Source organism: Bufo gargarizans, chromosome 2, assembly GCF_014858855.1.
Source record: "Bufo gargarizans isolate SCDJY-AF-19 chromosome 2, ASM1485885v1, whole genome shotgun sequence".
NCBI classification, from domain to species: Eukaryota; Metazoa; Chordata; class Amphibia; order Anura; family Bufonidae; genus Bufo; species Bufo gargarizans.
Window position 1 is genome coordinate 593,832,481 of NC_058081.1, and position 27,076 is coordinate 593,859,556.

At 42.2% G+C, this 27,076-nt stretch overlaps 1 protein-coding gene across 1 annotated transcript in view; it reads left to right on the forward strand.

Moving 5' to 3' along the window:
- The window catches only part of CFAP74 (cilia and flagella associated protein 74), a 202,839-nt gene that overhangs the window by 146,149 nt on the left and 29,614 nt on the right, over positions 1-27,076 (forward strand). The window contains exons 28-32 of the mRNA XM_044281876.1: positions 3,143-3,288; positions 4,319-4,453; positions 12,820-12,929; positions 15,558-15,613; positions 18,245-18,364. Of these exons, the coding sequence (XP_044137811.1) occupies positions 3,143-3,288; positions 4,319-4,453; positions 12,820-12,929; positions 15,558-15,613; positions 18,245-18,364 (567 nt within the window). The remainder of the gene's footprint in view (positions 1-3,142; positions 3,289-4,318; positions 4,454-12,819; positions 12,930-15,557; positions 15,614-18,244; positions 18,365-27,076) is intronic.

Consider the following 27,076-nt stretch of genomic DNA (forward strand, 5'->3'; position numbering starts at 1 on the left):
AGGTGTACAGGAAACAAGACAATGCAAAATGAATATATGACTCACTGGATCCAAAACTAAGGAACAAAAGGGAGACCCCTGCATAAGACCTGGCACTCTCCCTGTCTGCTCAGCCTATGCGAAAATTCCAATGGTGGATGATCGCATATCCACGTACCTCGACTATATACCACCTGAACACCCTACAATAGTGAGGGGACACGATCACCGGCTCCCTACACTAGACACGGAGGGAGTCAGGGTCACCTGGGATCCAGCAAACAGAAAATCACAAATAAATGTACAGCACTTATCTTGTAGAAGGCTGGAAAATAGGATCAACATGCACACACACTCCAGGAAGTTGTATAAGCCGCACACTAATGCTTTATGGGGAGGAATTTAAAGGGATGCAATCAGTCCAACTACATGACAGCTGAGAGAGGCTAACGAGATGAGGAACTGAAATTCAAAACAAAGAAAACTCGAGGAGGTTCTAAAAGGCTTCTGTCAGAGCTTCTCAGCTGTCTGGTTGTGACAGAAAATGACCAGGAACTAGTCTTCAAGGGTAAGGAAAGGGAACGGGAGACCACCCAGGAAACCCTAGACCTAGCCCTGACTCCTGTCAGTATGAATAGACCTTGAAGGTGGGAATATTCATACACCATAAACCTAGGCCCTAGTAACCCTGAAAATCCCTAGGAGTAGTGACAGTGTCTGAGACTACTGGTTCCTTCCCAGATGAATGAACCAGCGTCTCCCTGAGGCCTAGTAAACAACGAGCAATAGAGAACAACAAAATACAAGCGAAGTACACTTATCTTAAATAGAAAATGGATGAGTAGGAACTCAGATGAGAATAACACACCAGCTTTTCCAACTCCAGGCAGATAATATCAACCGCATGGTAGGAAGTGTGAGTCAAGACTAAATAGAGAGCAGTAATGACCACAAGCTGCACCTGGGATAAGATTTGTGGTCATTACCAACAACAACACTGCAACAAGTGAAAACAGGCTGTCAGATAACCTCACGTGCCGCCAGTCTCTCAGATCTTCTAACCTCTGTCATGGGAGGGACAGTTACCTCGTATCCACAGAACGAGGGCCCCCTGAAAAGAACGGAGTGGCCAGTTCACTTATGTCATGGGAGTTGCGGAGATAGCCGAGTGATGTACTCTGCTTATCCTGCGTATAGGGGATAACGTTAACCAACCAGAATCCCCCTTTAAAGATTCACATGTAAATACTGAATATTGCTCAGAAAATCAGGTCTAGCAGTTAGTAACTTTTGTCTTCATAGTTTTTTCGTCTTCATCGTCTTATATCTCTTGTTTTTCATTTCACTGTTTTCTTTGTTTCATTTCACTGTGCAGAAATGTCTAAAAAGTAATGACTGACATTTATAAGCAACCAGTCTGTTCACACAAGTGGTTTACTTTCTCTGATATCACTGGGTATAAACATTGTCATACCTACCGAGAACTAACCAGATATATTGGCTGAGCCCCGGACCCAGAGTTGTCAGCAGTCTATTTTTCTGGAGGCAGGAAATAACGTGGGATTAATTAGCATCACCCGGTAGGAGCAGGAATTATCATGACGACGTGCTGAATGTCTGAAAATTGTCACAACAATCTCTACACTGGATTCTAATTATTACTTTGATCTTAATCTTTGCTGCATTTCAATAAGTGTAAGGCATTGCCATAATCTGTGTCAGATCTCCTCACATCTTTGCAGAGTTTAGGCAAAATCTAACACGTTGTGAATGTATAGAATTAAGTGTATTTATTTCCTACAGTCATTCTATGTTAAAGGGGTTGTCTCATTTCAGCAAATGACAGAGTTAATATAAGGCACTTACTGGCTTGATTCATTTTTCCATCACATTGTACACTGCTGGTTTCCAGGTATTAAAACAACCCTGCAATCCAACAGTGGTGGCCGTGCTTGCGCACTATAGGAAAAGGTGCTTTTTCCTATAATGTGCAAGCACATCCACCGCTGCTGGATTGCAGGGTGGTCGTAACCCCTGGATTCATGCAGTGTAATGGTGGATTCGACCAGTAAAGGAGGCAATATGGGCAATCACAAAACATTAGGAAGTGCCTTATATTAACTCTGTCTACATGATAAATGCCACATCAAGGCTTTCCTTCATGTGGGCATGCAGTAGCTAACATACTCAATGCAAAACCTCAACAGACAGATGTATTATGGCTCGTATAGACTTCCATGGGTCATTACAGTTCCTCTGTATATCTCTAAAGGCCCCAATTGATACTGTAGTGTGGACGTATTCTCTCCTTGACGCATTCTGTGGAGCACCATACAATGGCACACAGAATTCCTCTGACTCTTTAGTACAAACTTGTAGGACCTCTATATGTCCCCATGCAGCTTTAATGCACACAACGTTGCCTGGACCCTTAGGCTAGGGATGGAAATCTCTGCAGCATGCTGTAAAATCTATGCAGTTTTTTCCACTGCATGTAAACAGGGTTTTGGTAAACTCCATTCACTAGCATTCTATTGTATGGAGTCTGCGCTGGAAATCTAAACCATATCTGCCATATCTTAAAGAGGTTTTCAGAGATTTTGATACTGATGACCTACCCTCAGGATAGGTCATCAGTATCTGATAGGTGGGGGTCTGACATCCAGGACCTCTGACTATCAGCTGTTTGAGTGCCGCGGCCTTCTCTGTGCTTACCAAGCACAGCGCCGTACATTTTATAGTGGCTGTGCTTGGTGTCGCAGCTCAGCCCCATTTACAATCCTGAAGATAGGTCATCGGTATCAAAATCTCGGGAAAAGCCTTTAATGTTGCCTTAAGGTCCGTTCCCTAGGTGCTAATCACGGACCATGGGGCTGGGGTCCTTTTAGTGTTTGTGTACATATACTTTTCCGCTGATGGAGTTGCTGTGTAAAAAGTTTCGTATGGATTTCTCAGCTTTTTCATTAAGCATCAGTCGTGTTTGGATTTACGTCTGAGGTATATGAAGGCAGCAATCTCAAGTCGGGATCCCTTTGTACGTGTTTGACCCATAAAAAAATAAAAAGGCAGCCAGATTTAATTTGAACACGATAAACATGTTTTCAATAAACCAGAACGACGATATAAAATATTCAGATGTGAATCCTCATTTATTCTGTTTCAGAGCAAGAAGGAGAGACGAGACGTTTCCTCAAAGAAAGATAAGAGAAAACAACTGGCCTCTCCTAAGCAGGTTCAAAAGGAGAAGTCAGTGAAGTCAGCAGATTGTGCCCGGATGGAGTTACCCAAGATAGAAGATATCAAAGTGGAGTAAGAATGCCATCTATAGTACAATAGCTAGTACGATAGCTGAGAAACAGAGGCAAGATCTACATATTATTTGCTGTTGATTAAGCCTCACACACAGCTAGGACCTCCAGTGATCAGCTGTAATCTGCAGCACTACTACAGGGAAAATGAAGTGTTATATGGTTCCCAGTCCTGAACATTCATCAACAACCATAACAGAGGGTTATAATATGGGTTTTCTAATCCAGAGAACCCCTGTAAGGCCCCTTGCAGACGAGTGTGTCCGGATTAGTTCCGGATGCGTCCCGGTGCATTGCGGCAAACCCGCGCGAGTAGGTACGCAATTGCAGTCAGTTTTGACTGCGATTGCGCTCTGTTCTGAAAAATAAAAAACAAAAGCAAACAATGCGACAGCACTCTGCAAACACAAATGAGTAATACAATAGTGCCACACTCACTGTAGAAATTGTGTTAGTGCTAATGCTAGGTTCATTAGATAAATGTGATCTTGGCAAATACATTTTGTACTGTTGCACTGTTTGTTTTTGCTTTTGTGCTTCCAGCCATGGCCTCTTGCACATTGGGATGTGCTGACTAATCCCCTTTTTTTCTTTGCAGTCTGCACTGGAGATGTTGTTGTCTCCATTGGTTGTGCACTCCTTACTAACCTGTCTCAGAAGCTGATTTTAATTAGCGCAGGTATAAAGCTGAAACCTGCTCTCCCTGTACTCATTATGGATTTTTCCACAGGAACAGCAGGCTGTGGTGGAAAAAACAAACAAAAAAACACAGAAAACCTCTTTAATGTTGGTAGCAGATTTTCTTTCAATATATGCTACTAGTTTTACTAATAAAACAGTGATATCATGCCATACCACTATTTCAGATACTAGTACTGTATGCATGAAGTAGAGGGCCGTGGTGGACTGCAATAAGCTCATATTTCAACATTGGGCAGTAAGACTTCAATATATTGGATATTTTTATGAGAGTTATGAGTTCAGTAAGGTCAACTTTTGATTTCTGAGGTTTTTTATCTTATTTATTTCAGCTCTGACGAATATGCAGCTGCCAGAGTCTCCATCTACCAAAGGTTTATGGGAAAGTTTGAGAAGTATATAATACCATGCTTCATTGCCGGCTGTGATGTCAGCAAAAGGAAAGCTGAAGAAAGTCTAAATTTCAGGTACAAACTTGAAAAGAAATAGACAGAGTGATTCCCATCACAAGAGCAGTAGTCTGGGAGGGATAAAGTGGCTGCGAAGTAAAAAGATGCAAAATTTCTCTAAGGATATATTACAAAGTTTCTTATATTCATTTGTAGTATTAATTTGTGCTAAGTTTGGAGAAAAGACAAACATGTACCCTGTTGGATGTGAGATAACTATAGGCATTGGTGAAGTTAGTGCATCAAATATATTTTACGAGACAGTGGATGTTGACCCACTGTACCAACTAACCAGTTTGGCTTTGGGCTAGACCTAAGGGCATTATCCTGGTCATCCCCTGTTTTTTTACATTTTAACCCCTATTCAGGGATCTGGCCTTTGCTACCTCTTTGAATGGTCACAGTGTAATTAACCACTAATCCACTGGAGTCGGAGACACCGATGCGTAGCACCAAGAAAACAAGCAATACTTGTGGTCAGGAAACGGGGCAAGGTTAAAGAATGCAGAGTTGTTTGTACATATCCATAAATCAAGTCCAAGGTCAGGACAAGCAGTGAAGGGTTAATATGGTAAACAGGCAGAATCCAGGGCAAGCATTGGAGGGTCAAAATCAGTAAACAGGCAGAGTTTGGTAGACAGACAGAATAAGCAAACCGTTACTAGGACTAGCAAGCTAGAATACCTGTTGCTCAGGCACCCTCCCCTAGGGGAAGTTGCTTTAAGTAGCCTGAAGCGACCAGCAATAGACTAAAGAAGATTATTGTATGCGCACTGACCATTTAATTGCTGGGATGTGTACGCAGCCTACAGGCAGACACAGGAGACCAAGGAGATGAGAGCAGGCAGCGGCTTGTATGTAGCACAAGAGTATTTACTGGACTTTGGCGGCTGGAGGCGGGCCAGCAGCTTCAGGCCACCGGGTCCCTATAGTCAGCAGCAGCATAGTAAGAGATGCGGTGCCCAAGCCCCGCCCTGGATAGCGGGGTGGCAGTGGGCACGGAGCGCCACCATAACAGATATTCTGTAATATTTGCAGTTTCAAAGGAGGTAGAAATATTCATGTTTTTTTTATATTGTTTTCTTGTTTTATTTTACAGGACTCTGTACACAATAAAATAATTAATGTACCTAGAATCTTTTTTTGTTCAGCTTTTGTTACTCTGATACTGTATCTTGGATGTGGTCCTTTTGTACTTAACGTACGGTACTAATTAAAAATATACTGTGGTTTCTCGGCTATTATAATGTGAAACACATGCATCGTACAGTGCCAGAGGCAGCCCACATCTGTGGCATGTGTGGTTAGCTGGGTGATCCTGCCAATCTAGTGGCACCTCTATACAGTATAGTACAGTACTACATGTTCTGTACTGTTATTTTATTGTGCCAGGGTGCTGCTCCTTTGGACACCAGCTGAGGTGGCTTCATGTGCTGTAGACACTTCTGTCCTCACTATAGAAAGTGATTTACAGCTTTTAAGTGTAACTGTCATATTTTTTATTTGCTAGTTTATTAGAGCTAGGCATGTATACCTGAGTTATTCTGTCAATGATTGTCAAAAGATCTGTAATTACCTTATATTAACAGCTTTCATTAATGTCCCCTGTCCCTTTCCACTGCTCCCTTAAAAAACAGTTGCTGTGGCTTGTCTGTCTGTCTCTGGCTGAGAAGACAGATAGACAGAAGGGCTGTCCTTCACACTGCATGCCTGCATTAGGCTTCAAAGTGAGGAGGCGTGTCTCTCATTAATCCAATCTGATTGGCTGGCAGGAAGCTGCTGGCTACAGAAAGTGTATTGGGAAGGAAGGGAAAGCATTTTTGGCCTCAGAGAACTGGCAGAAGAGCCATCTTGAGATGGTCCTCATATTGTAAATGTTTAAACAGCCGTAACTAAGGGAAAAACTCAAGGAAAACTGTGGTATGTGAAGAAACTAAAGATTGCTTTATGCATAATGTTGCTGTAGCAGTAACACATGCTAAAATTTTTTTTTTTTATGAAAACATGACGGTTACACTTTAATTAGCTATTTCTGACTGTTTTGTAAGGGCTTTGTTGTAAGTTAAACTAGATCACCCTATGATTATTTATGTTCTGTGTACAATTACTATAGGGGGTTTGAATGCTGTGGGCATTTTGCATACACTAACAAACAGCTGTATTACAGCCCAGTGAAACTGGTCATATGTATGTTTTGTATGTGGAAATAAAAATATATATTTCTAGTGGTTAAGGCATTTGTCTGACCAAATGATGAAAATTTACTATTCACTGCACCCTACGCACAGTAACTGTATGCAGTTCTCATAAAGTCACCCATTATTGCTTCACATGTTTCTTGCCTTCACTTTATGGAACATGAAATAGTTATCTGACAGCTACTATTGTAAAACATATTTCTGGGGATCCTTTTTAAGGTCACCACGTCCATTAAAGATGTCTACGGTCTCACACTGGTCACCCGGCGTTCCCTCACAGTGAGAGAACCCATTCTATCCCTGGCACTCAGCATATACTTCCTCAATCTGTACTTGTAGAGAGTGGGATATGGTCTGGTGTCTTGAGTCCAATATGTAAAAAGTGAATAATGTTTGAAATTGTAAATATTTGATGTCCTTTTAAAGACATTCTGTCATCAGATACTGTACATCACAAAAAAAAAAAAATCTTATCGATTTCACCATCCCTGTACAGCACATGTGCTTAAAGAGTTCTGGCAAAACTTTAGGGCCAGGTGTAAATATGTCTTCACTGCCTGGCCCTGAGAGTCAGTGGTGGGGCGCAGCATGAAGATTACCCGGGAGCAATGAGGTGCAACTGTACTACCCTAATTGCTCCTGGGGTTAATTTGCATATTATAAAACATAAATTTTCTTAAGAATACGGGCACCTAGGAAGATTTGACCAAGACCATGATGTTCAACTGTCAAGTGCGGGTCTCAGGTGAGACAGTTTTATTTTGACATATCTGATGACAGAACCCTTTTAAAGGGGTTCTCTGGGAATTGATAAAATAAAATTACTTATAATATCTAAATGCTACTTTATTCTAAACACATTCCCAAATAGCTTTTATTATTTATAATGGCTCGTTTTTTCTAGGGGGCAAGGATCAGGGGAAATAAAATTGCCGCTGTCCTATTAGCACACACAAAACCCGTCCTAATAACACAGCTGGACGGGTTACTTCAAAGCAGTGAACTAAAGAGCTTCTGCAGCCCTCCTCACTGCTCTGCCTGTCATGAATTACAACCTTACATACAGCTGATAAGAGAATGAAGTGAAAGTACATAGAGGATTGTAACGGATCACCTGGCACCCCGACTGAGTACCTCCGTTGACGGATGCTCCTAGCGTTTTCCTGAGGTTTCCAAGCACTCTGGCAGACACCACAATCACCGAACCGAAGCAGCATATAAATCCTCTTCAAGCATATGAATGCTGTAGACAGTTGAATAGGAAACCATACGAAAAGGTTTTCACTCCTAGCAGTCAGACTGCGACAGCATGCAATAAATCCTCCCCCAAGAATGAGACGACACTTCACCTTGAGGGTAAAAACAGGAACTGACTTTATTTGGACATAGCACACCTACTTTAAACCCCCCAACAGCCTCATTTGCATACAATAGGGCACATGGAGGGCTATGGTACAAGGAAGGGTGGGGCCCGACAATAGCAAGGGCTGATGGGAGATGGAGGAGGGACAGGAAAAGGGGGAGGAGAAGAGGCACAGAACAGCAATGCCTTTAACATCACAGCAAGAGCAAGATACACACAGCCCACAATACATCGCAATACAATCCAAACGAACCCATAACAACATGCACAATATTCAAGACAGCCTGGTTGCAATCTGCTACACAGTCTCAAAGGCCATTGTTCCCAAAAGTCACATGTCCACAGATGGTCCCCTGTTGTATAGTTTAAAACTACTGCCCGATGTCTTTGTGCACCAAATACCGGCGAGATGGCACCGTGTAGAAAAGTCCAAACAGTGTCTGTGAGTTAAACATGGCCACCATCCATTGTTCTCACCATGTGCTTCTGATACATGAAATGGTGGCCATCCAGTAACTCCACAGTATGTCCCCAGATGGTTCTTAAAGGGCCATAATCCAGGGGCAGGAGGCGGGCAAACAGCCCCCTCCAAAACACCGTGGTGAAGTGGCTTTCGCCACAGAGGATGGACAAGACTCCTGTGGTATTGTAGCAGGTCTTTATCAGCCACAGCCCCCACCCGTCCTCCTCTCTGTGCTTTCACTTCACTCCTTTTCTACACACACAGCTGAAGATGTTGTCAGCCGAATGTAGGATTGTAATTCATGACAGGCAGAGCAGTGAGGAGGGCGGCAGAAGCTATTTAGCTCACTGCTCTGAAAACCCGTCTAGCTGTGTTATTAGGACGTGTGTGTGTGTGCTAATAGGACAGTGGCCATTTTATTTCACCTGACGCTTGCCCACTAGAGAAAATGAGTCATTATAAATACAGTGGGATGCGAAAGTTTGGGCAACCTTGTTAATCGTCATGATTTTCCTGCATAAATTGTTGGTTGTTACGATAAAAAATGTCATTTAAATATATCATATAGGAGACACACACAGTGATATTTGAGAAGTGAAATGAAGTTTATTGGATTTACAGACAGTATGCTATAATTGTTTAAACAAAATTAGGCAGGCGCATAAATTTGGGCACCACCAAAAAGAAATGAAATCAATATTTAGTAGATCCTCCTTTTGCAGAAATTATAGCCTCTAAACGCTTCCTGTAGGTTCCAATGAGAGTCTGGATTCTGGTTGAAGGTATTTTGGACCATTCCTCTTTACAAAACATCTTTAGTTCATTCAGGTTTGATAGCTTCCGAGCATGGACAGCTCTCTTTAAAGGGAGTCTGTCAGCAGATTTACCCCTTTTTAACAGTTGCCATTATGCTGTAGCCGCAAAACAGACGATTAACACGGTACCTTTATACGCTTTGGTGGACTTTTAAATCTGCCAAAAACGAACTTTGATGAGGGCTCGCAAGTGCCCAGGGCGGAGTCCACCGTGTTGGAGCCCAGGCAGCTCTGCCTCTTCGGCTCTTATCCCCGCCCAGCCTCCTCCTCTGCTCGCCTATCTGTTGTCTCTCCCCCTCAGCGAGATCCCGCGCCGACGCGATGACTTCCTTGGTCGGGGCATGCGCATAAGCTACTGCGATGCCGTGTCAGCAATGGGCATTGCAGTGCGCATGCCCCGGCCAAGGAAGTTATCGCGTCGGCGCGGGATCTCGCTGAGGGGGAGAGACAACAGATAGGCGAGCAGAGGAGGAGGCTGGGCGGGGATAAGAGCCGAAGAGGCAGAGCTGCCTGGGCTCCAACACGGTGGACTCCGCCCTGGGCACTTGCGAGCCCTCATCAAAGTTCGTTTTTGGCAGATTTAAAAGTCCACCAAAGCGTATAAAGGTACCGTGTTAATCGTCTGTTTTGCGGCTACAGCATAATGGCAACTGTTAAAAAGGGGTGAATCTGCTGACAGACTCCCTTTAAGTCACACCACAGATTTTCAATTATATTCAGGTCTGGGGACTGAGATGGCCATTCCAGAACGTTGTACTTGTTCCTCTGCATAAATGCCTTAGTGGATTTTGAGCAGTGTTTAGGGTCAGAATCTGCTGATACTGAGTGGAATCCATGCGTCCCTCAACTTTGACAAGATTCCCAGTCCCTGCACTGGCCACACAGCCCCACAGCATGATGGAACCACCACCATATTTTACTGTAGGTAGCAGGTGTTTTTCTTGGAATGCTGTGTTCTTTTTGCTCCATGCATAACGCCCCTTGTTATGACCAAATAAGGCTGCGTTCACACGGGCGAGATTTCCGCGCGGGTGCAATGCAGTAGGTGAACGCATTGCACCTGCACTGAATCCTGACCCATTCATTTCAATGGGGCTGTGTACATGAGCGTTTTTTTTCATGCATCACTTCTGCAATGCTTTAAAATCGCAGCATGTTCTATATTCAGCGTTTTTCACGCAGCCCTGGCTCCATAGAAGTGAATGGGGCTGCGTTAATAACGCATTGCATCTGCAAGCAAGTGCGGATGCAATGCGTTTTTCACTGATGGTTGCTAGGAGATGTTGTTTGTAAACCTTCAGTTTTTTATCACGCGCGTGAAAAACGCATCAAAACGCATTGCACCCGCGCGGAAAAAACTGAACAACTAAACGCAATTGCAGCCAAAACTGACTAAACTTGCTTGCAAAATGGTGCGAGTTTCACTGAACGCACCCTGAACGCATCCGGACCTAATCTGTCACGCTCGTGTGAACTCAGCCTAACTCAATTTTAGTTTCATCAGTCCACAGCACCTTATTCCAAAATGAAGCTGGCTTGTCCAAATGTGCTTTCGTCCACCTCAAGCGGCACTTTTTGTGCTGTGGGCAGAGAAAAGGCTTCCTCTGCATCACTCTCGCATACAGCATCTCCTTGTGTAAAGTGTGCCAAATGGTTGACCATCTGCAGCAAGATGATGTTGTAGGTCTTTAGTGCTGGTCTGTGGGTTGACTCTGACTGTTCTCACCATTCGTCGCTTCTGTCTATCCGAGATTTTTCTTGGTCTGCCACTTCGAGCCTTAACGTGAACTGAGCCTGTGGTCTTCCATTTCCTCAATATGTTCCTAACTGTGGAAACAGACAGCTGAAATCTGTATCCTTCCCCTAAACCATGATGGTGAACAATCTTTGAGAGTTGTTTTGAGACCCCCATGTTGCTACTTTTCAGAGAAAATTAAAAGAGGAGGGAAACTTACAATTGACCCCCTAAAATACTCTTTCTCATAATTGGATTCACCTGTGTATGTAGGTCAGGGGTCACTGAGCTTACCAAGCCAATTTGAGTTCCAAAAATTCGTTCTAAAGGTTTTGGAATCAATAAAATGACAACAGTGCCCAAATTTATGCACCTGCCTAATTGTGTTTAAACAATTATAGCACACTTTCTGTAAATCCAATAAACTTCATTTCACTTCTCAAATATCACTGTGTGTGTCTCCTATATGATATATTTAACTGACATTTTTTATCGTAACAACCAACGATTTATACAGGAAAATCATGACGATTAACAAGGTTGCCCAAACTTTCGCATCCCACTGTAAAAGCTACATCGGAATGTGTTTATAATAAAGTAATATTTAGGTATTTGCAGTAACTTTATGTTAAGTTCTGGAGAAGCCCTTTAAAGGCAATGGACAACATGTGAGGCATTTTTTAATTCTACTTACCTTGGGCTGAAAATCATTTTTAATCTGTTTATTTTCGCTGACTCTGCAGACTCCGCCATTCTTGTTGCCCTTCTCTCTACTTTCCTAACAGCTTATAAACGCTTGTTTAAGCTGAACTTTTATCAGTTTGATCATAATTTAGCTTAAATAAGTGTTTATGAGTAGTGTTGAGCGAACTTGTGGTTTTAAGTTTGGCGTACAAGGTTTGGGTTATCGAAGAATCCCATTAAGGATTCTGCTACCACGGACTATAAGTTATAGCGGAATCCGCGGAATCTATAACGGAATTCTTAGATAACCCAAACCTTGTACGCCGAACTTGAAAACACAAGTTCGCTTGACACTACTTATCATCTGTCAGAGAACTAGAGATAAGGACTACTGATTGAGCTGCCAGAGCAGCTTTCTGATGGAATTCAGTGAAAACTAGAAGGAACAGTCTGCACAGTTGGTGAAAACTGCCTCCCAGGTGAAGTATGTATCATGTATCAAGCCATGACCTGTACGCCATTTGGCATAAAGCCATCATGTGTGGCGTGTTATAAAAAAACTCCTACTTCTGTTTCAGTATAGCGGACTCGTGGAGCTACACCTGTGTGGAAGCGTCCTGTGTGACTCCCCGAGCTCGATATTTGCATAATAATTCAGAGCCAGAGAGCACAATCCGATAATCTGTTCTGTTTTGCGCCCAGAGTAAAATTCCTCAAAGGTGTCCAGAGCCTTTTAGGGAGGTAGTAAATAGCAAGGAAGTTAATCCGATCAATCCATAGGCATGCAAATGAACGTGATCTCGACCATGGATCCACCACATAAAAATCAAGAACTTGCTGCAAATCCCTTCAAAGTGAATTCAAACAGTTTTCACCACACTGTTCATCAGTATGGGTGAATGAGATGTCTTAAACTCATTATAAAAGAAGTGCTACGAGGTCTTGAATTTTGAGGGAGGTGCATCATTTCTAATTATTACTTGGATTTAGTCAGAGGCGTAATTCGAAACTTTTAGGGCCCCAATGCAGAATCTGTAAAACAGAATCTAATTTAGTTTTTCTATTTATGTCTCAGAAAATAAACTGTGATAATGTTTTTTTAACTATTTTACTTGTGTTTCTACAGCGCACACAATACCCTGTATCTTGAGCTTCACTGTCCTGCGATAGCGCCACCTTTAATTGTCAGTTCTGAAAATGGACGCCATCTCATTAGCTTTGGAGAGGTCGCAATAGGTATTCAATCACTTGACTGAAGCAGGGACCAATTAAAGAGGTTGTTCGGGTTCAGAGCTCAACCCGGACATACCCTTATTTTTACCCAGGCAGCCCCCCTGAGGCTAGCATCAGAGCATCTCATGCTCCGATGCGCTCCCTTGCCGTACGCTAAATCGCGCAGGGCACGGGCTCTTTTGTTTATCATAACACACTGCTGGGTGGAAACTTCCGCCCGGCAGTGTGTTCGGTAACGTCAACAGCTCTGTTGGTAGCCATTTTACTGGCTAGGACAGCGCTAAATCCCACCCATCAGTGCCGTAGACGTCACCGGGCTTCCTGGCAGCCCCATGGAGAGCCCCGATACATCACCGGATCTCCAAAAAGTGCCTTTGCCCTGTGCGATTAGTGCAGGGCAAAGGAGAGCATCAGAGCATGAACTGGGGGGCTGCCGGGGTGAAAATGGAGGTATGTCTGGGTTCAGCTCTGAACCCGCACAACCCCTTTAATGACTGTGCATTTTCTGACACTTCCTTATAAAATGACCAAAGTAGCCTCATTTAACATTACTATCAACATTTTATTGATAGCTGTTGGCACACTTCAGTGAGAAAGTTCCTAACAGGCCCGGCATTTTAAATGTGTATAAATTGCCCTATGCTGGCGTCTCTCACTTTTTTATGAGTGAAAGGGAGGTGGCGATGTATTTATATTAAGTGCTGCGCTTTACCATAGATTACCAAGTTTAATGAATTTTCAAATAAAAAGCGACAAGCATAACTCTGAATGGCCCAATTACATTTTATGTTAGCGTGTCATCACTTTATTCATCTCCATTTCTGCTGTGTTGTATTGACTGTGTCCATTTAAATTACATTCGATGGTATGCAATTCATTTGCCGAAAGAAATACCAATATTAGTAACTATCAATAATTAGCGACCTTTTTTTAAAAGAGAACGTGTCACCTCTCCTGACATGTCTGTTTTAGTAACTACTTGCATTCCCGATGGAAAAACAATTGTAGAACATCTTTTCATGTAACCCTGTGTTGTGCCGTTCCTCTATTATTTCTACTAGAAGTTTATTAATTAATTCCTAACTGGATAGTACCAGTTGGGGGTCAGTCCTTGCACAGTCTGACACTGGCAGCAGTGATTGGACAGTGTAAAATGGTGCAGGGACACCCCCACCAATTGGTAACACCCAGTTGGGGATTCATTCATAAATTTCTAGCAGGAATAAGAGGAGAAGGGCACAACATAGGGTCATAAGAATGCTATTATTTATTAACACAGACATTATGAGGAGAGATGAGAGGTCTTCTTTATGGAGAACCTGTCAGCTGGTTTTGGTGAGAGAGAGTTTTTGCCTGGTCCGGCAGAGAAACAGACTGCTGGAGTTTACCGTATCCAACATAGCCGGATATGGCTGCTCAGTGCAGGATCCCCATTGGTTACAATTGGATCTGATGGGAATCCGGCCTCTTTCCGCCATAAATGCCGGCTTGCAGTCAGACAAAAACTCCAGAATATATGCTGGATCTCTGTTGGATCCAGTGTCGGACTGGGGTACCTAGGGCCCACCAGTAAAATTTATTTTGGGGGCCCACCGTACGGATACATTCAAATATAATAAATAATCTAACAAGTTTTTATTATGAAAATTGGCTGGTTGAGGTGCTGTACATTGAAAATATGTATGTAGTACAGTAAGTCTACTGTGTTATGTGCCACTTGTGCAGGAGATAGTAGACTAGGGGCCCACCGGGGGATTCCCCTATGGGCCAGTCCGAGCCTGGTCGGATCCCATTGTAGTCAGTAGGGATCTGGCGGTGCGTGGCCCTATGCAGGATACAGTGAACCCCAGCAGTCTGTTTCTCGCCGGATCAGGCTTTTGTAGTTCACACTGCATATGTGAACTTAACCTTTTAAAGTCAAGGAGGCCGGTGTTTTCCTCCTTCAAGTCAAGCATTCCCTTTAAAAACTCTGCCTCTTGTACTCGATTGAACGTCATCCCCTTTCTTCTGGAGATCTTGCAGGGGTGCTGTTCTATCGCATTTCCGATGCATGCTCAGGTATGTTTAGTGAAGCTTCGTGGCTTCAGGGTGCATGTGCCACATGGCGGGAGAAGTGGGTTCTGGCCGGGATGTACTGGCCTTCTTGACTTGAAAAGGCTCATTTGCATATAACGTGAACCTGGATTAAAGTGGATAAAATTTTTAGCGCATTTACAAATTGGAAAAAGGCAACAAGAGGCACCTCAGGAGCAACATGAGCAGATTGAAAAGGTACTGTTTGCACTTTATATTACAAAAACGAGCTGACAGGTTACCTCTAACACCCGGTCCTTTGAAAATGATCCATCACCTGCATATTCATGGAGTGTTTTAGGGGAGAACATCTCTGTACATATGGCATCTGATAGGGCATGTCCCAGTTGCTACAATATGGAATCGGTATCGTAACCACTGTTTTCTAGGGATAACGTATTCTGGCTCCATGCACCTCACCTTGTATGTAGCAACAATATAGCCATGGAAGGCACTGATATGGTTGACTTGAAAAAGTAGCCCAGCTTTCTATAGGCCATGATCGTATTCATCTGCTTGAATAGTACTTTGATTTTTGTTTTTTGTTTTTCCCTGTAGGTCAACGGGTAGTAAAGAGAGTAACATTACAAAACATTTCCTCTGAGCCTGTGGAAGTATCCTTTAAGTCTTTAGAGAATACAGTTTACAGTATGTGGTGTGTCGGGACCAGTGACTCAGTTCTCGCTATTAACACTTCATCCTTCACCAGAAATGGCAGCAGTTGCTATTTATACAGTATATGCTATTTGCATCATTAGTTTTTACAGCTTTCTGGGGCATGGAAACCAACAGTAGCAGGTGTGGTATGCACGAAGATTGGTGACATGCTAATTTTGATATGTAAATGTAATAAAGTGTTATTTAAGCCTACCAGAGTAAAAGACAAGCTGCAATAGTCTCTTTTTGCAGAGTAAAGGCATAAGGGGCATATGTCCCACTGTGTCTCTTTTTGCTAGGTTTCAAGAAACAAGGCTTTTTCTTAATCCCAATCCCAGATCCTTAAATTGAACATGGCAACAAGGTAGTGGGTAGTATGTTGGCTCAGTGGTTAGCACTGGGGTCCTGGGTTCGAATCCGAACACGGGTCTTCTCCCTGTGTTTGTGTGGGTTTCCTCCTACTCTCCAAAGACATACTGATAGGGACCTTACATTGTGAGCCCCATTGGGGACAGTGTGATGCTAATGTCTGTAAAGCGCTGCGGAATATGTGAGCGCTATATAAGTGAGTATAGTATAATGTAATATATATAATATATAGTCAATTGGATGATAAAGCATATCTACTATGGATTCAGTGCCAAGTACAACAAACACAAAACCTACCGTATATATTATGACCGCTCAGGAGTCCTCGTGTTCATGAATCCTGGCTCTCCCTGTTCCCCTTGCCACTGATTGATAGCTCATTACCTACAGAAATCAGGGGCCCGGGTAGAGCTAGGTGCTCATGAGGAGCTCATGGAGAAGACTCCACCACTTGACTTGTGCTGGTGCTGTTCAATACTGATTTTTACCAAAATGGATGGGTCATTTGAAAAAGTGATCCAACTTTTTGCTCATGGTCTCTATGACCAATTTATACTGCCATCAGATATATCAGAATAAAACTGCTGACAGAGTCCTCCTAATAGTATGAGTATAAGAGCGCAATAATAATACTGCAGCTACCCCTGAGCTGAAATTCAAGATGACACTTTGCCGCCTAACTATAGACTGTCTAAGGTAGACGTGGCATAGGAGACCTTAAAGGGAACCTGTCATTAACTTTATGCTGACCTCACTGAGGGCAGCATAAAATAGTGACAGAAATGCTTATTTCAGCGGTGTGTCACTCATGAGCTAAAAGTAAGTGGTTGCCGAGAACCAGCATCATAATCATTGCAGCTCGGGCCTTGAAGAGAGTCCAATCTTCCTGAGAAGAGTCCTGATTATTCCTAATCTCCTGCTCTCTCGCCCATCCGCTGATGACTGGCAGTTCTCTCCTAGAGAGAAAGGGAGAAAACTAGGTAGAAGACTGTCAGTCATCAGCAGGTGGCAGGAGAGCAGGAATTCATGAATAACCAGGACTCTTCTCAGGTGTCCGTGACTCTTTTCCAGGCCCAGGCTGCTGTGTTTGTGATGTTGGTTCTCGACAACCACTTACTTTTAACTTATAAATGACAGACCGCTGAAATCACCTAACCTGTCTCTACTTTATGCTTCCATTAGTATGGGCAGCATAAAGTTGATGACCGGTTCCCTTTAAGTGGTGACAGTCGCAGGAAATTTGTCCCTTTTTCATCTAGAATTTATTATAAATTGGTGCAAAAAGAATTCCTGCAAGGGCAGATATTACGCGAAGTCACGCGAAGTAATAACTTCAGCTCATCTGAAGCAATACATTCTGATACTGTACGGAGCGCTCGCTCCGTACAGTATTGGTCCGAAGTTTTATGCAAATCGACTTCGGATGTTTCATCCGAAGTCTATTCGCTCATCCCTAGTTTCTATGGTAACAGACTACAAAGAAACTCTGTGTGGTCTGATCCCCATCCCCTACTTCTTTTTAATTTTCACTCAGCAAATTAGCAATCAGCAGGAGACAGATGGAATTATGTATGACTTTAAAGGTCCCTTTACAGGGGACGATATTGCAGCAGATTGTCAGGAAGGAAGTGTTCCTTCCCTACAATCTGCTGATCGCTAGTGGAGGAGACCTCTGTATTTACATGCAGCGATCTCCTCCAGAGTATGGGGAGGGGCGATCACTAATGCCATCACTCTTCCCCATAAGGACTGGTTGTTTGCCGGCAGGAGATCGCGTTTACACAGCACTATCTGCCGCCGGTAAACCATCACTTTTGCGTGGGCACAAACGATCAGATTACCCGACAGAAATGTGATCTAGAGGTGGGGACGGCAAATATCTGACGTTGATGGCATAACTTAGCAATATCCCATCAATGTCCCAGATTGTAATGCCCCTTTAAAAAAATGAATCTGTCCTATTTCTTGAGGCAAACTATAGCTTCAGTCTATAGAAAAGTTATGAAGTAGCCAAAAAGTTATACTCACTGCCACCAATTATAATGTGAAACTCAGTCTGTAAAATGTGTTCCCATCCTCCTGTAAACTGCAGTAACTCAATTTTAAAGATCCTAAAGCTGCAATCCCAAAGCTCTTGATATATAACAGTGTATTGCCTGTAAAAGTGTCAGAGTTTTTGACGTCCATTATATTTATTCCTTGACCCTTCATTTTCCAAGCCTCGTTTCTCTATTTTAAATCCCTGTGGTCCTTTTGTGTTGCTCAATCCTGTTGGCATTGTGGAACCTGGAGCGAAGTGCCGCCTTCTGATTGCCTTTTCACCTGAGGATGACAAAACTGTAAGTCTTTAGACACCAATTCTTTAGATATATAACATTATTGTAAGATATAGATGTGGGGGGCACTCGGTATCCGGGTTACATGTGTGTGGTTTGTAGAAATGTTAGTGGTAAGATTGTGTTATAGGTGTGGGTTGCGCTCTTGAAGTAGTATATAATGATCACACTATAATTGTTGCTATTAAAAAATGTAAAATTATTGGTATTTATAAAATTATTGTTGATAAAGATATATAAATATATAAATAACTAAAAATTAAAAAAATCGAAAAATATATATTAAAAAAAATCAAAAAAATGTATAAAAAAAGGAGAAAAAATATAAAAAAGGGAGAAAATTATCTTCGGTCCACTTAATATGAAGTGAGAAATAAGAATGTATTAGGACAAAGTTTGCATATTCAATGTTCCTAAAGTCTTCAATTTTACATTTGTGTCCAGTAGGGGGAGCTGTTGCAGCTAAAGATGGTTAAAGCTGAGGGTGATGGTAGCCGGGAACGATGAATGTGCCGGATTCGCTCGGAGTAAAATGTAAGTATAAATGTAGCAGGATCGACATATGAATAGCCTCTATATTCGTAACTTTGCGTCGATACGGGTTAGGTATGTCGATAGAATAAATCGAAATTCGTTGCGAACATTATTAATATATGGCTAAAAAAGGGAGGAGAGTAGACAGGTGCTTGATGTAGATGCACCCTATTAGTGTTACGTTACCCGTTCTGCTGCTGTGTTATTCGCCAGCCTTGCTCTACCTGCCCGTGACGTGGCGTCCCACGGGAGCGGTGGTTTGGAGTTTGAAAAAAGCGTGGGTATTGATGAAAGTCCTCCGATTGATGCGAATCCTCTGATTAATGCGTTCCTTAAAAAGATCGGTAAGTGTCTTTTTATTCGTATTTCCAAGTTCTGTTTTTGCGATCTGAAGGGTTTTTGCGATACCTATCCTGCAGCATCGCCACCCTTCAGAGCGCAAAAACAGAACAACGTCACGGGCAGGTAGAGCAAGGCCGGCGAATAACACAGCAGCAGAACGGGTAACGTAACACTGATAGGGTGCATCTACATCAAGCACCTGTCTACTCTCCTCCCTTTTTTAGCCGTATATTAATGTTTGCAATGAATTTTATTTTAATCTATCGACATACCTAACCTGTATCGACGCAAAGTTACTAATATAGAGACTATTCATATGTCGATCCTGCTACATTTATACTTACTTTTTACTCTGAGAGAATCCGGCACATTCATCGTTCCCGGCTACAATCACCCTCAGCTGTAACCATCTTTAGCTGCAACAGCTCCCCCTACTGGACACAAATGTTAAATTGAAGACTTTAGGAACATTGAATATGCAAACTTTGTCCTAATACATTCTTATTAAGTGGACCGAAGATAATTTTCTTCTTTTTTTATATATATTTTTCGATTTATTTATTTTTTATATATATTTTTCAAATTTTTTCATTTTTTTCATTTTTAGTTATTTATATATTTATATATCTTTATCAACAATCATTTTATAAATACCAATAAATTAACATTTATTTATAGCAACAATTATAGTGTGATCATTATATACTACTTCAAGAGCACAGCCCACACCCTTAACACAATCTTACCACTAACACCTCAACACAAACCACACACATTTAACCCGGATTCCGAGTGCCCCCCACATCTATATCTTGCATTATTTATTCATCCATTTTCTGCGACACAGGGCTGAGTCGCGTGGGGAGTGTAGTACCACTGTTTCCTATAGGCAGTGGCGTAGCTAGAAATGACTGGGCCCCACAGCAAATTTTTGAGCCAGCAGATGTTCCATCCATTTTATACATTGTCTATACTGTCACTGTATATAATTTCATTGTGTAATACTGTTGAGGGGGTCCTGACAAAATCTTTTAGTCCTCGTCCTCCTGGATGGGCCCCTTCTGGGTCAGGGCCCCAAAGCAGCCGTTTCCCCTGCTTCCCCTATAGTTACACCCCTGCCTATAGGTGCAGCTACTTACCCTTCTATAACATTATTGTGCTGAAAGTGAGTGTCCAACCTTCAATATCATTTTTAAAATAGGTTCAAGATTGGAAGATCATTAATTCCCTAATATAGGTTTAAAGACGTTAGAGCTCTATTGTTCTGATACAGAGCTCGAAATACCTTGCATTGATTTGACAAATAACATACTTGCTGCCTGCAGCCACCACTAGAGGGGGCTTAGGAGCGTGCTGCAAAATATTGTACTGGCCACACATAAAAGTCAGAAAAACCAGGTCATATCAGTCAGGGACGGTTGACAATATGTTGATAGAGACCTCCCTAATGAGGGATCAGCTTGCTGGATTTCACAAGTCTTTGTTTCCCTTTAAACTTGAGTGACTTGTTCTCCTTTTCCCATTGAAATAAACATGTATTTATCGCTGTTATTTATATATATGGCCAACTTTATACACTGCAATAAACAGTGGGCCACATTTACTTTGGTGGATATGCCTAATGGCGTAATTTTCCCTTAACTTTGGTGCATTGTTGGCGCATCTAAATTTAGAGCTATTTATGAAGAAAGTACACCAAAAATAATATAGCACTGAACCCCACCCACCAAGAGGAAAAGGCTTCTTAGGAAAGAGCATGGCTTCTTAGGAAAGGGGACATGGCTTAAGATGCGCCATTTTGCGTCAATATTTGATGCAAAATTCAGTCACAAAGTCAACTACATGGTGGTATAGAGTTAAGGCTCTTTTAGATGAGTAGATAATTGTTCAGGCGATTGAGGACATGAGTGACCTACCGAAACAACGCCAATGGTGACAACAAGCATTTACTTGCAGTGAGTATTGTTTACAAATTAATTTATGTTCGATCGTATACTCACTTAAACAATCATCGTTGACTGCTGAAACAGGTCTAGTCATCGTGCCTGTTGGAGAAAAGGTCACACGATGCACATTAACATTACCACAATTCATTAACGAGAAACGATAATTTGCTTGTTCGCATCAACGATTCCACAAATGTTTTTAGTAAAATCGTTCAGACGCTACATACATTCATATGACACGATTATTGTACCCACCATGAATCGCTAGCGTTCAAATCATAACAATTACCTACTCGTCTAAATGAGACTTTAGACTTGACAGTGTAATGGTGGGCCAGATTTATCATCCCGCATCAACAACTGTGATAAATCTGGCAAACCAGATGACAATCTCTCTCTAACAAAGCTAGAACCAGCCCTGTACCTCACATGGATCCAGAGATCTCTCTATTCAATGCTCTGCTGGATTTACAGACGTGGACAAAATTGTTGGTACCCTTTGGTCAATGAAAGAAAAAGTCACAATGGTCACAGAAATAACTTTAATCTGACAAAAGTAATAATAAATTAAAATTCTATAAATGTTAACCAATGAAAGTCAGACATTGTTTTTCAACCATGCTTCAACAGAATTATGTAAAAAAATAAACTCATGAAACAGGCATGGACAAAAATGATGGTACCCCTAGAAAACACAGAACATAATGTGACCAAAGGGACATGTTAATTCAAGGTGTGTCCACTAATTAGCATCACAGGTGTCTACAACCTTGTAATCAGCCATTGGGCCTATATATATGGCTCCAGGTAATCACTGTGTTGTTTGGTGATATGGTGTGTACCACACTCGACATGGACCAGAGGAAGCAAAGGAAAGAGCTGTCTCAAGAGATCAGAAAGAAAATTATAGACAAGCATGTTAAAGGTAAAGGCTATAAGACCATCTCCAAGCAACTAGATGTTCCTGTGAGTACAGTTGCACATATTATTCATAAGTTTAAGATCCATGGGACTGTAGCCAACCTCCCTGGACGTGGCCGCAGGAGGAAAATTGATGACAAATCTAAGAGACGGATAATCCGAATGGTAACAAAAGAGCCTAGAAAGACTTCTAAAGAGATTCAAGGTGAACTTCATGCTCAAGGAACATCAGTGTCAGATCGCACCATCCGTCGTTGTTTGAGCCAAAGTGGACTACATGGGAGACGACCAAGGAGGACACCATTGTTGAAAACGAATCATAAAAAAGCAAGACTGGAATATGCCAAACTACATGTTGACAAGCCACAAAGCTTCTGGGAGAATGTCCTGTGGACAGATGAGACAAAAATCGAAGTTTTTGCCAAGGCACATCAGCTGTATGTTCACAGACGAAAAAATGAAGCATATCAAGAAAAGAACACTGTCCCTACTGTGAAACATGGAGGAGGCTCTGTTATGTTCTGGGGCTGCTTTGCTGCGTCTGGCACAGGGTGTCTTGAATCTGTGCAGGGTACAATGAAATCTCAAGACTATCAAGGAATTCTAGAGAGAAATGTACTAGCCAGTGTCAGAAAGCTTGGTCTCAGTCGCAGGTCATGGGTCTTGCAACAGGACAATGACCCAAAACACACCGCTAAAAACACCCAAGAATGGCTAAGAGGAAAAAATTGGACTATTCTAAAGTGGCCTTCTATGAGCCCTGACCTCAATCCTATTGAGCATCTTTGGAAGGAGCTGAAACATGCAGTCTGGAAAAGGCACCCTTCAAACCGGACACAACTGGAGCAGTTTGCTCATGAGGAGTGGGCCAAAATACCTGCTGAGAGGTGCAGATGTCTCATTGACAGTTACAGGAAGCGTTTGATTGCAGTGATTGCCTCAAAAGGTTGCGCAACAAAATATTAAGTTAGGGGTACCATCATTTTTGTCCATGCCTGTTTCATGAGTTTATTTTTTTACATAATTCTGTTGAAGCATGGTTGAAAAACAATGTCTGACTTTCATTGGTTAACATTTATAGAATTTTAATTTATTATTACTTTTGTCAGATTAAAGTTATTTCTGTGACCATTGTGACTTTTTCTTTCATTGACCAAAGGGTACCAACAATTTTGTCCACGTCTGTATATCAAGCTGACAGCTCAGGGGGCGTGTCTTTTCTGCCGGAGCTAAGGGGGCATGTTCATGCTCTCCCTATCACAGCTCAGGAGGCGTGTCCATGCTCTCCCTATCACAGCTCAGAAGGCAGTTGAAGGATGAAACTGAGCATGTGTGGTTTCTCAGTGAGCAGGACAAAGAAATAAGAAAAGAAAAAACAGCAGGTGGCGCTATACAGATACATTTTATTGAATAACTTTTTTATTATTTTTAATTACAAAAGTATTCAGATCCAGGTGCTAAATGCTTTTCTCTTTAAAATTTGTCTTGAAGCTGTCCAGGATAGACTAGGTCACTGAAGGATCAGATTACATATGTCAGTACAACTCTATGGTGAGGGTAGGTGGGAGAAATGAGCATGAGATTACGCTACTTTCACACTAGCGGCAGCCTTCTCCGGCAGGCTGTTCTGGCGGGGGAACAGCCTGCCGGATCCGTGATACCACTAGTGCACCGTGCAGCCGGAAGTCTGGCCGCAGCACGGCAAACAAACATGTGAAAGTAGCCTTAGAGATGGGCACAGCAAGAGAGACTGCATAGACCGTTTCTGTCTCGGCGAAAGTGCAAAATTTGTATCCGTGCAAGTCAGTACCTTTCAGTAATGTCCTCCATGATCCTGAGGCAGCTTCTGAGGGAAGGTGAAAAAGGAAGCAGATTCTACTCTACTTTTTGTGTGCAGTGGATGACAGCTAGTTTACACGCACCAAACCTGGGAGAACTGCAAACTAGAAAAAGTCTCCAGAGGGACAAACTGCCAGATACAAGTGATTAAATGGCCAGAAATAGTGTTATTCCTCTTGTATACACATTTTACTATTGATTAATGAAAAGTTGGAAGGCTAGGTACACCTTGAACTGGTAAAGAGATGGAGCCAGGATTCACTTTGCGAAGAAGACAATGGGAAACCTTGGGTCATGGCATTTGTGTGAATGTTATTTTTACACGTATCACCTACCTAAACATTGTTGCAGACCAACTACACCTGTTCATGGCAATTATTTTTACTAATGGCACTATAATGTGCCCTGCCACACTGCAAAAACTGTCCAGAATTAGTTTAACTCCTTCCAGCAAAAGCGTGTGTCTCTTTATCTGGTAATAACTTTGGAATGCTTTTACTTATTTTTAGCCATTCTGTGATTGTTTTCTCGTGACTCATCATACTTCATGTTAGTAGTGTTTTTTTTTATATAAAAAGAAATCCCAAATTTACATAACATTTGGAAAAATATGCAATTTTCTAAATTTTGAATTTCTTTGCTTTTAAGACAAATAGTGATTCCGTGCAAAATGGTTATTAACATTCACCATATGGGTACTAAAATGTATTGATATTCTGTGCCATTTTCTATATTTTATAAGGTATTCATCCTTGTTAGTCAAGTTTTGTGATGTCCACACAGAGATTCTGTCCATCAGAGGGCTGCTGATGGAGGGTCATGTGACCAGGCAAATTACTTAGTCTCCTCCATTTAAACACACTGCACCTGCCCTAAACTCTCAGCATTGCAAGTGCAGATGGCAGATGTGGTGTATTTGAGTGCAGAAAGCTCTGTGATGTGTCTGGAGTTATTTTTGCCTGTTCACATGATGTCACGGTCTCTCCCATGACAGGGGTCAGAAGATCTACAGTCATGGCCGTAAATGTTGGCCCCCCTGAAATTTTTCAAGAAAATAAGTATTTCTCACAGAAAAGTATTGCAGTAACACATGTTTTGCTATACACATGTTTATTCCCTTTGTGTGTATTAGAACAAAACCAAAAAAGGGAGGAAAAAAAGCAAATTGGACATAATGTCACACCAAACTCCAAAAATGGGCTGGACAAAATTATTGCCACCCTTAACTTAATATTTGGTTGCACACCCTTTGGAAAAAAATAACTGATATCAGTCGCTTCCTATAACCATCAATAAGGTTCTGACACCTCTCAACTAGAATTTTGGACCACTCTTCCTTAGCAAACTGCTCCAGGCCTCTCTTATTGGAAGGGTGCATTTTCCCAACAACAATTTTAAGATCTCTCCACAGGTGTTCAATGGGATTTAGATCTGGACTCATTGCTGGCCACATCAGAACTCTCCAGCGCTTTGTTGCCATCTATTTCTGGGTGCTTTTCAACGTATGTTTGGTGTCATTGTCCTGCTGGAAGACCCAAAGATCTCGGATGCAAACCCAGTCTTCTGACACTGGGCTCTAAAGTGTGACCCAAAATCTGTTGGTAATCCTCAGATTTCATGATGCCTTGCATACATTCAAGGCACCCAGTGCCAGAGGCAGCAAAACAACCCCAAAACATTAATGATCCTCCACCATATTTCACTGTAGGTACTGTGTTCTTTTCTTTGTAGGCCTCATTCCGTTTTTGGTAAACAGTAGAATGATGTGCTTTACCAAACAGCTCTATCTTGGTCTCATCTGTCCACAAGATGTTTTCCCAGAAGAATTTTGGCTTACTCAAGTTCATTTTTGCAAAATGTAGTCTTGCTTTTTTATGTCTCTGTGTCAGCAGTGGGGTCCTCCTGGGTCTCCTGCCATAGAGTTTCATTTCATTTAAATGTCGACGGATAGTTTGCGCCGACACTGATGCTCCCTGAGCCTGCAGGACAGTTTGAATATCTTTGGAACTTGTTTGGGGCTGCTTATCCACCATCCGGACTATCCTGCGTTGACACCTTTCATCAATTTTTCTCTTCCGTCCACGCCCAGGGAGATTAGCTACAGGGCCATGGGTTGCAAACGTCTTGATAATGTTGCGCACTGTGGACAAAGACAAATCTAGATCTCTGGAGATGGACTTGTAACCTTGAGATTGTTGATTTTTTTCCACAATTTTGGTTCTCAAGTCTTCAGACAGTTCTCTTCTCCTCTTTCTGTTGTCCATGCTTAGTGTGGCGCACACAGACACACCACACAATGCAAAGACTAAGTGAACTTCTCTCCTTTTTATCTGCTTTCATGTGTGATTTTTATATTGCACACACCTGTTATTTGCCCCAGGTGAGTTTAAAGGAGCATCACATGCTTGAAACAATCCTATTTATCCACAATTGTGAAAGGGTGCCAATAATTTTGTCCAGCCTATTTTTGGAGTTTGGTGTGACATGATGTCCAATTTGCTTTTTCCCCTCCCTTTTTTGGTTTTGTTCCAATACACACAAAGGGAATAAACATGTGTATGGCAAAACACGTGTTACTGCAATACTTTTCTGTGAGAAATGCTTCATTTTCTTGAAAAATTTCACGGGTGCCAACATTTACGGCCATGACTGTAAGAGACTGGCTGCACGTGATGTGATCTGACTGCCTCTTTAGTTTCACTTGTTTCTGTGTTGTTGCTGGGTATGACCACACCTCATGTCTCAGGTGCAGCTTAAGTGGTCATTCCAACTCATCTATTTAGTCTGGTCTCAGCCACCATGCTATGCAGTTGATGGATCCTTTCTGGTTGGGTACTTTCTGAGTTCCTGCTTGTCCGCGTACTTCGGAGTTAAGTGTCTTTTTCCTATTTTTAGTTTGTTGGATTCCCCTATCTTTTGGTATTAGGCCTGAGGGAGTCTCCTGTTCCTTCAGCTGGGAAGGAACAGGTCACCTTTTCTCTTGACACTATTTCCAGGGCCCTTTAGAGTCAGATAGGTCTCTAGGTTCCTGCGTATGAACATTCCCACCATCGAGGTCTGTTCATACTTATAGTAGTCAGAGCTCGGTTTAGGGATTCACTAAGTGGTAACCTTTCCCCTTTCCCTAGTTTCC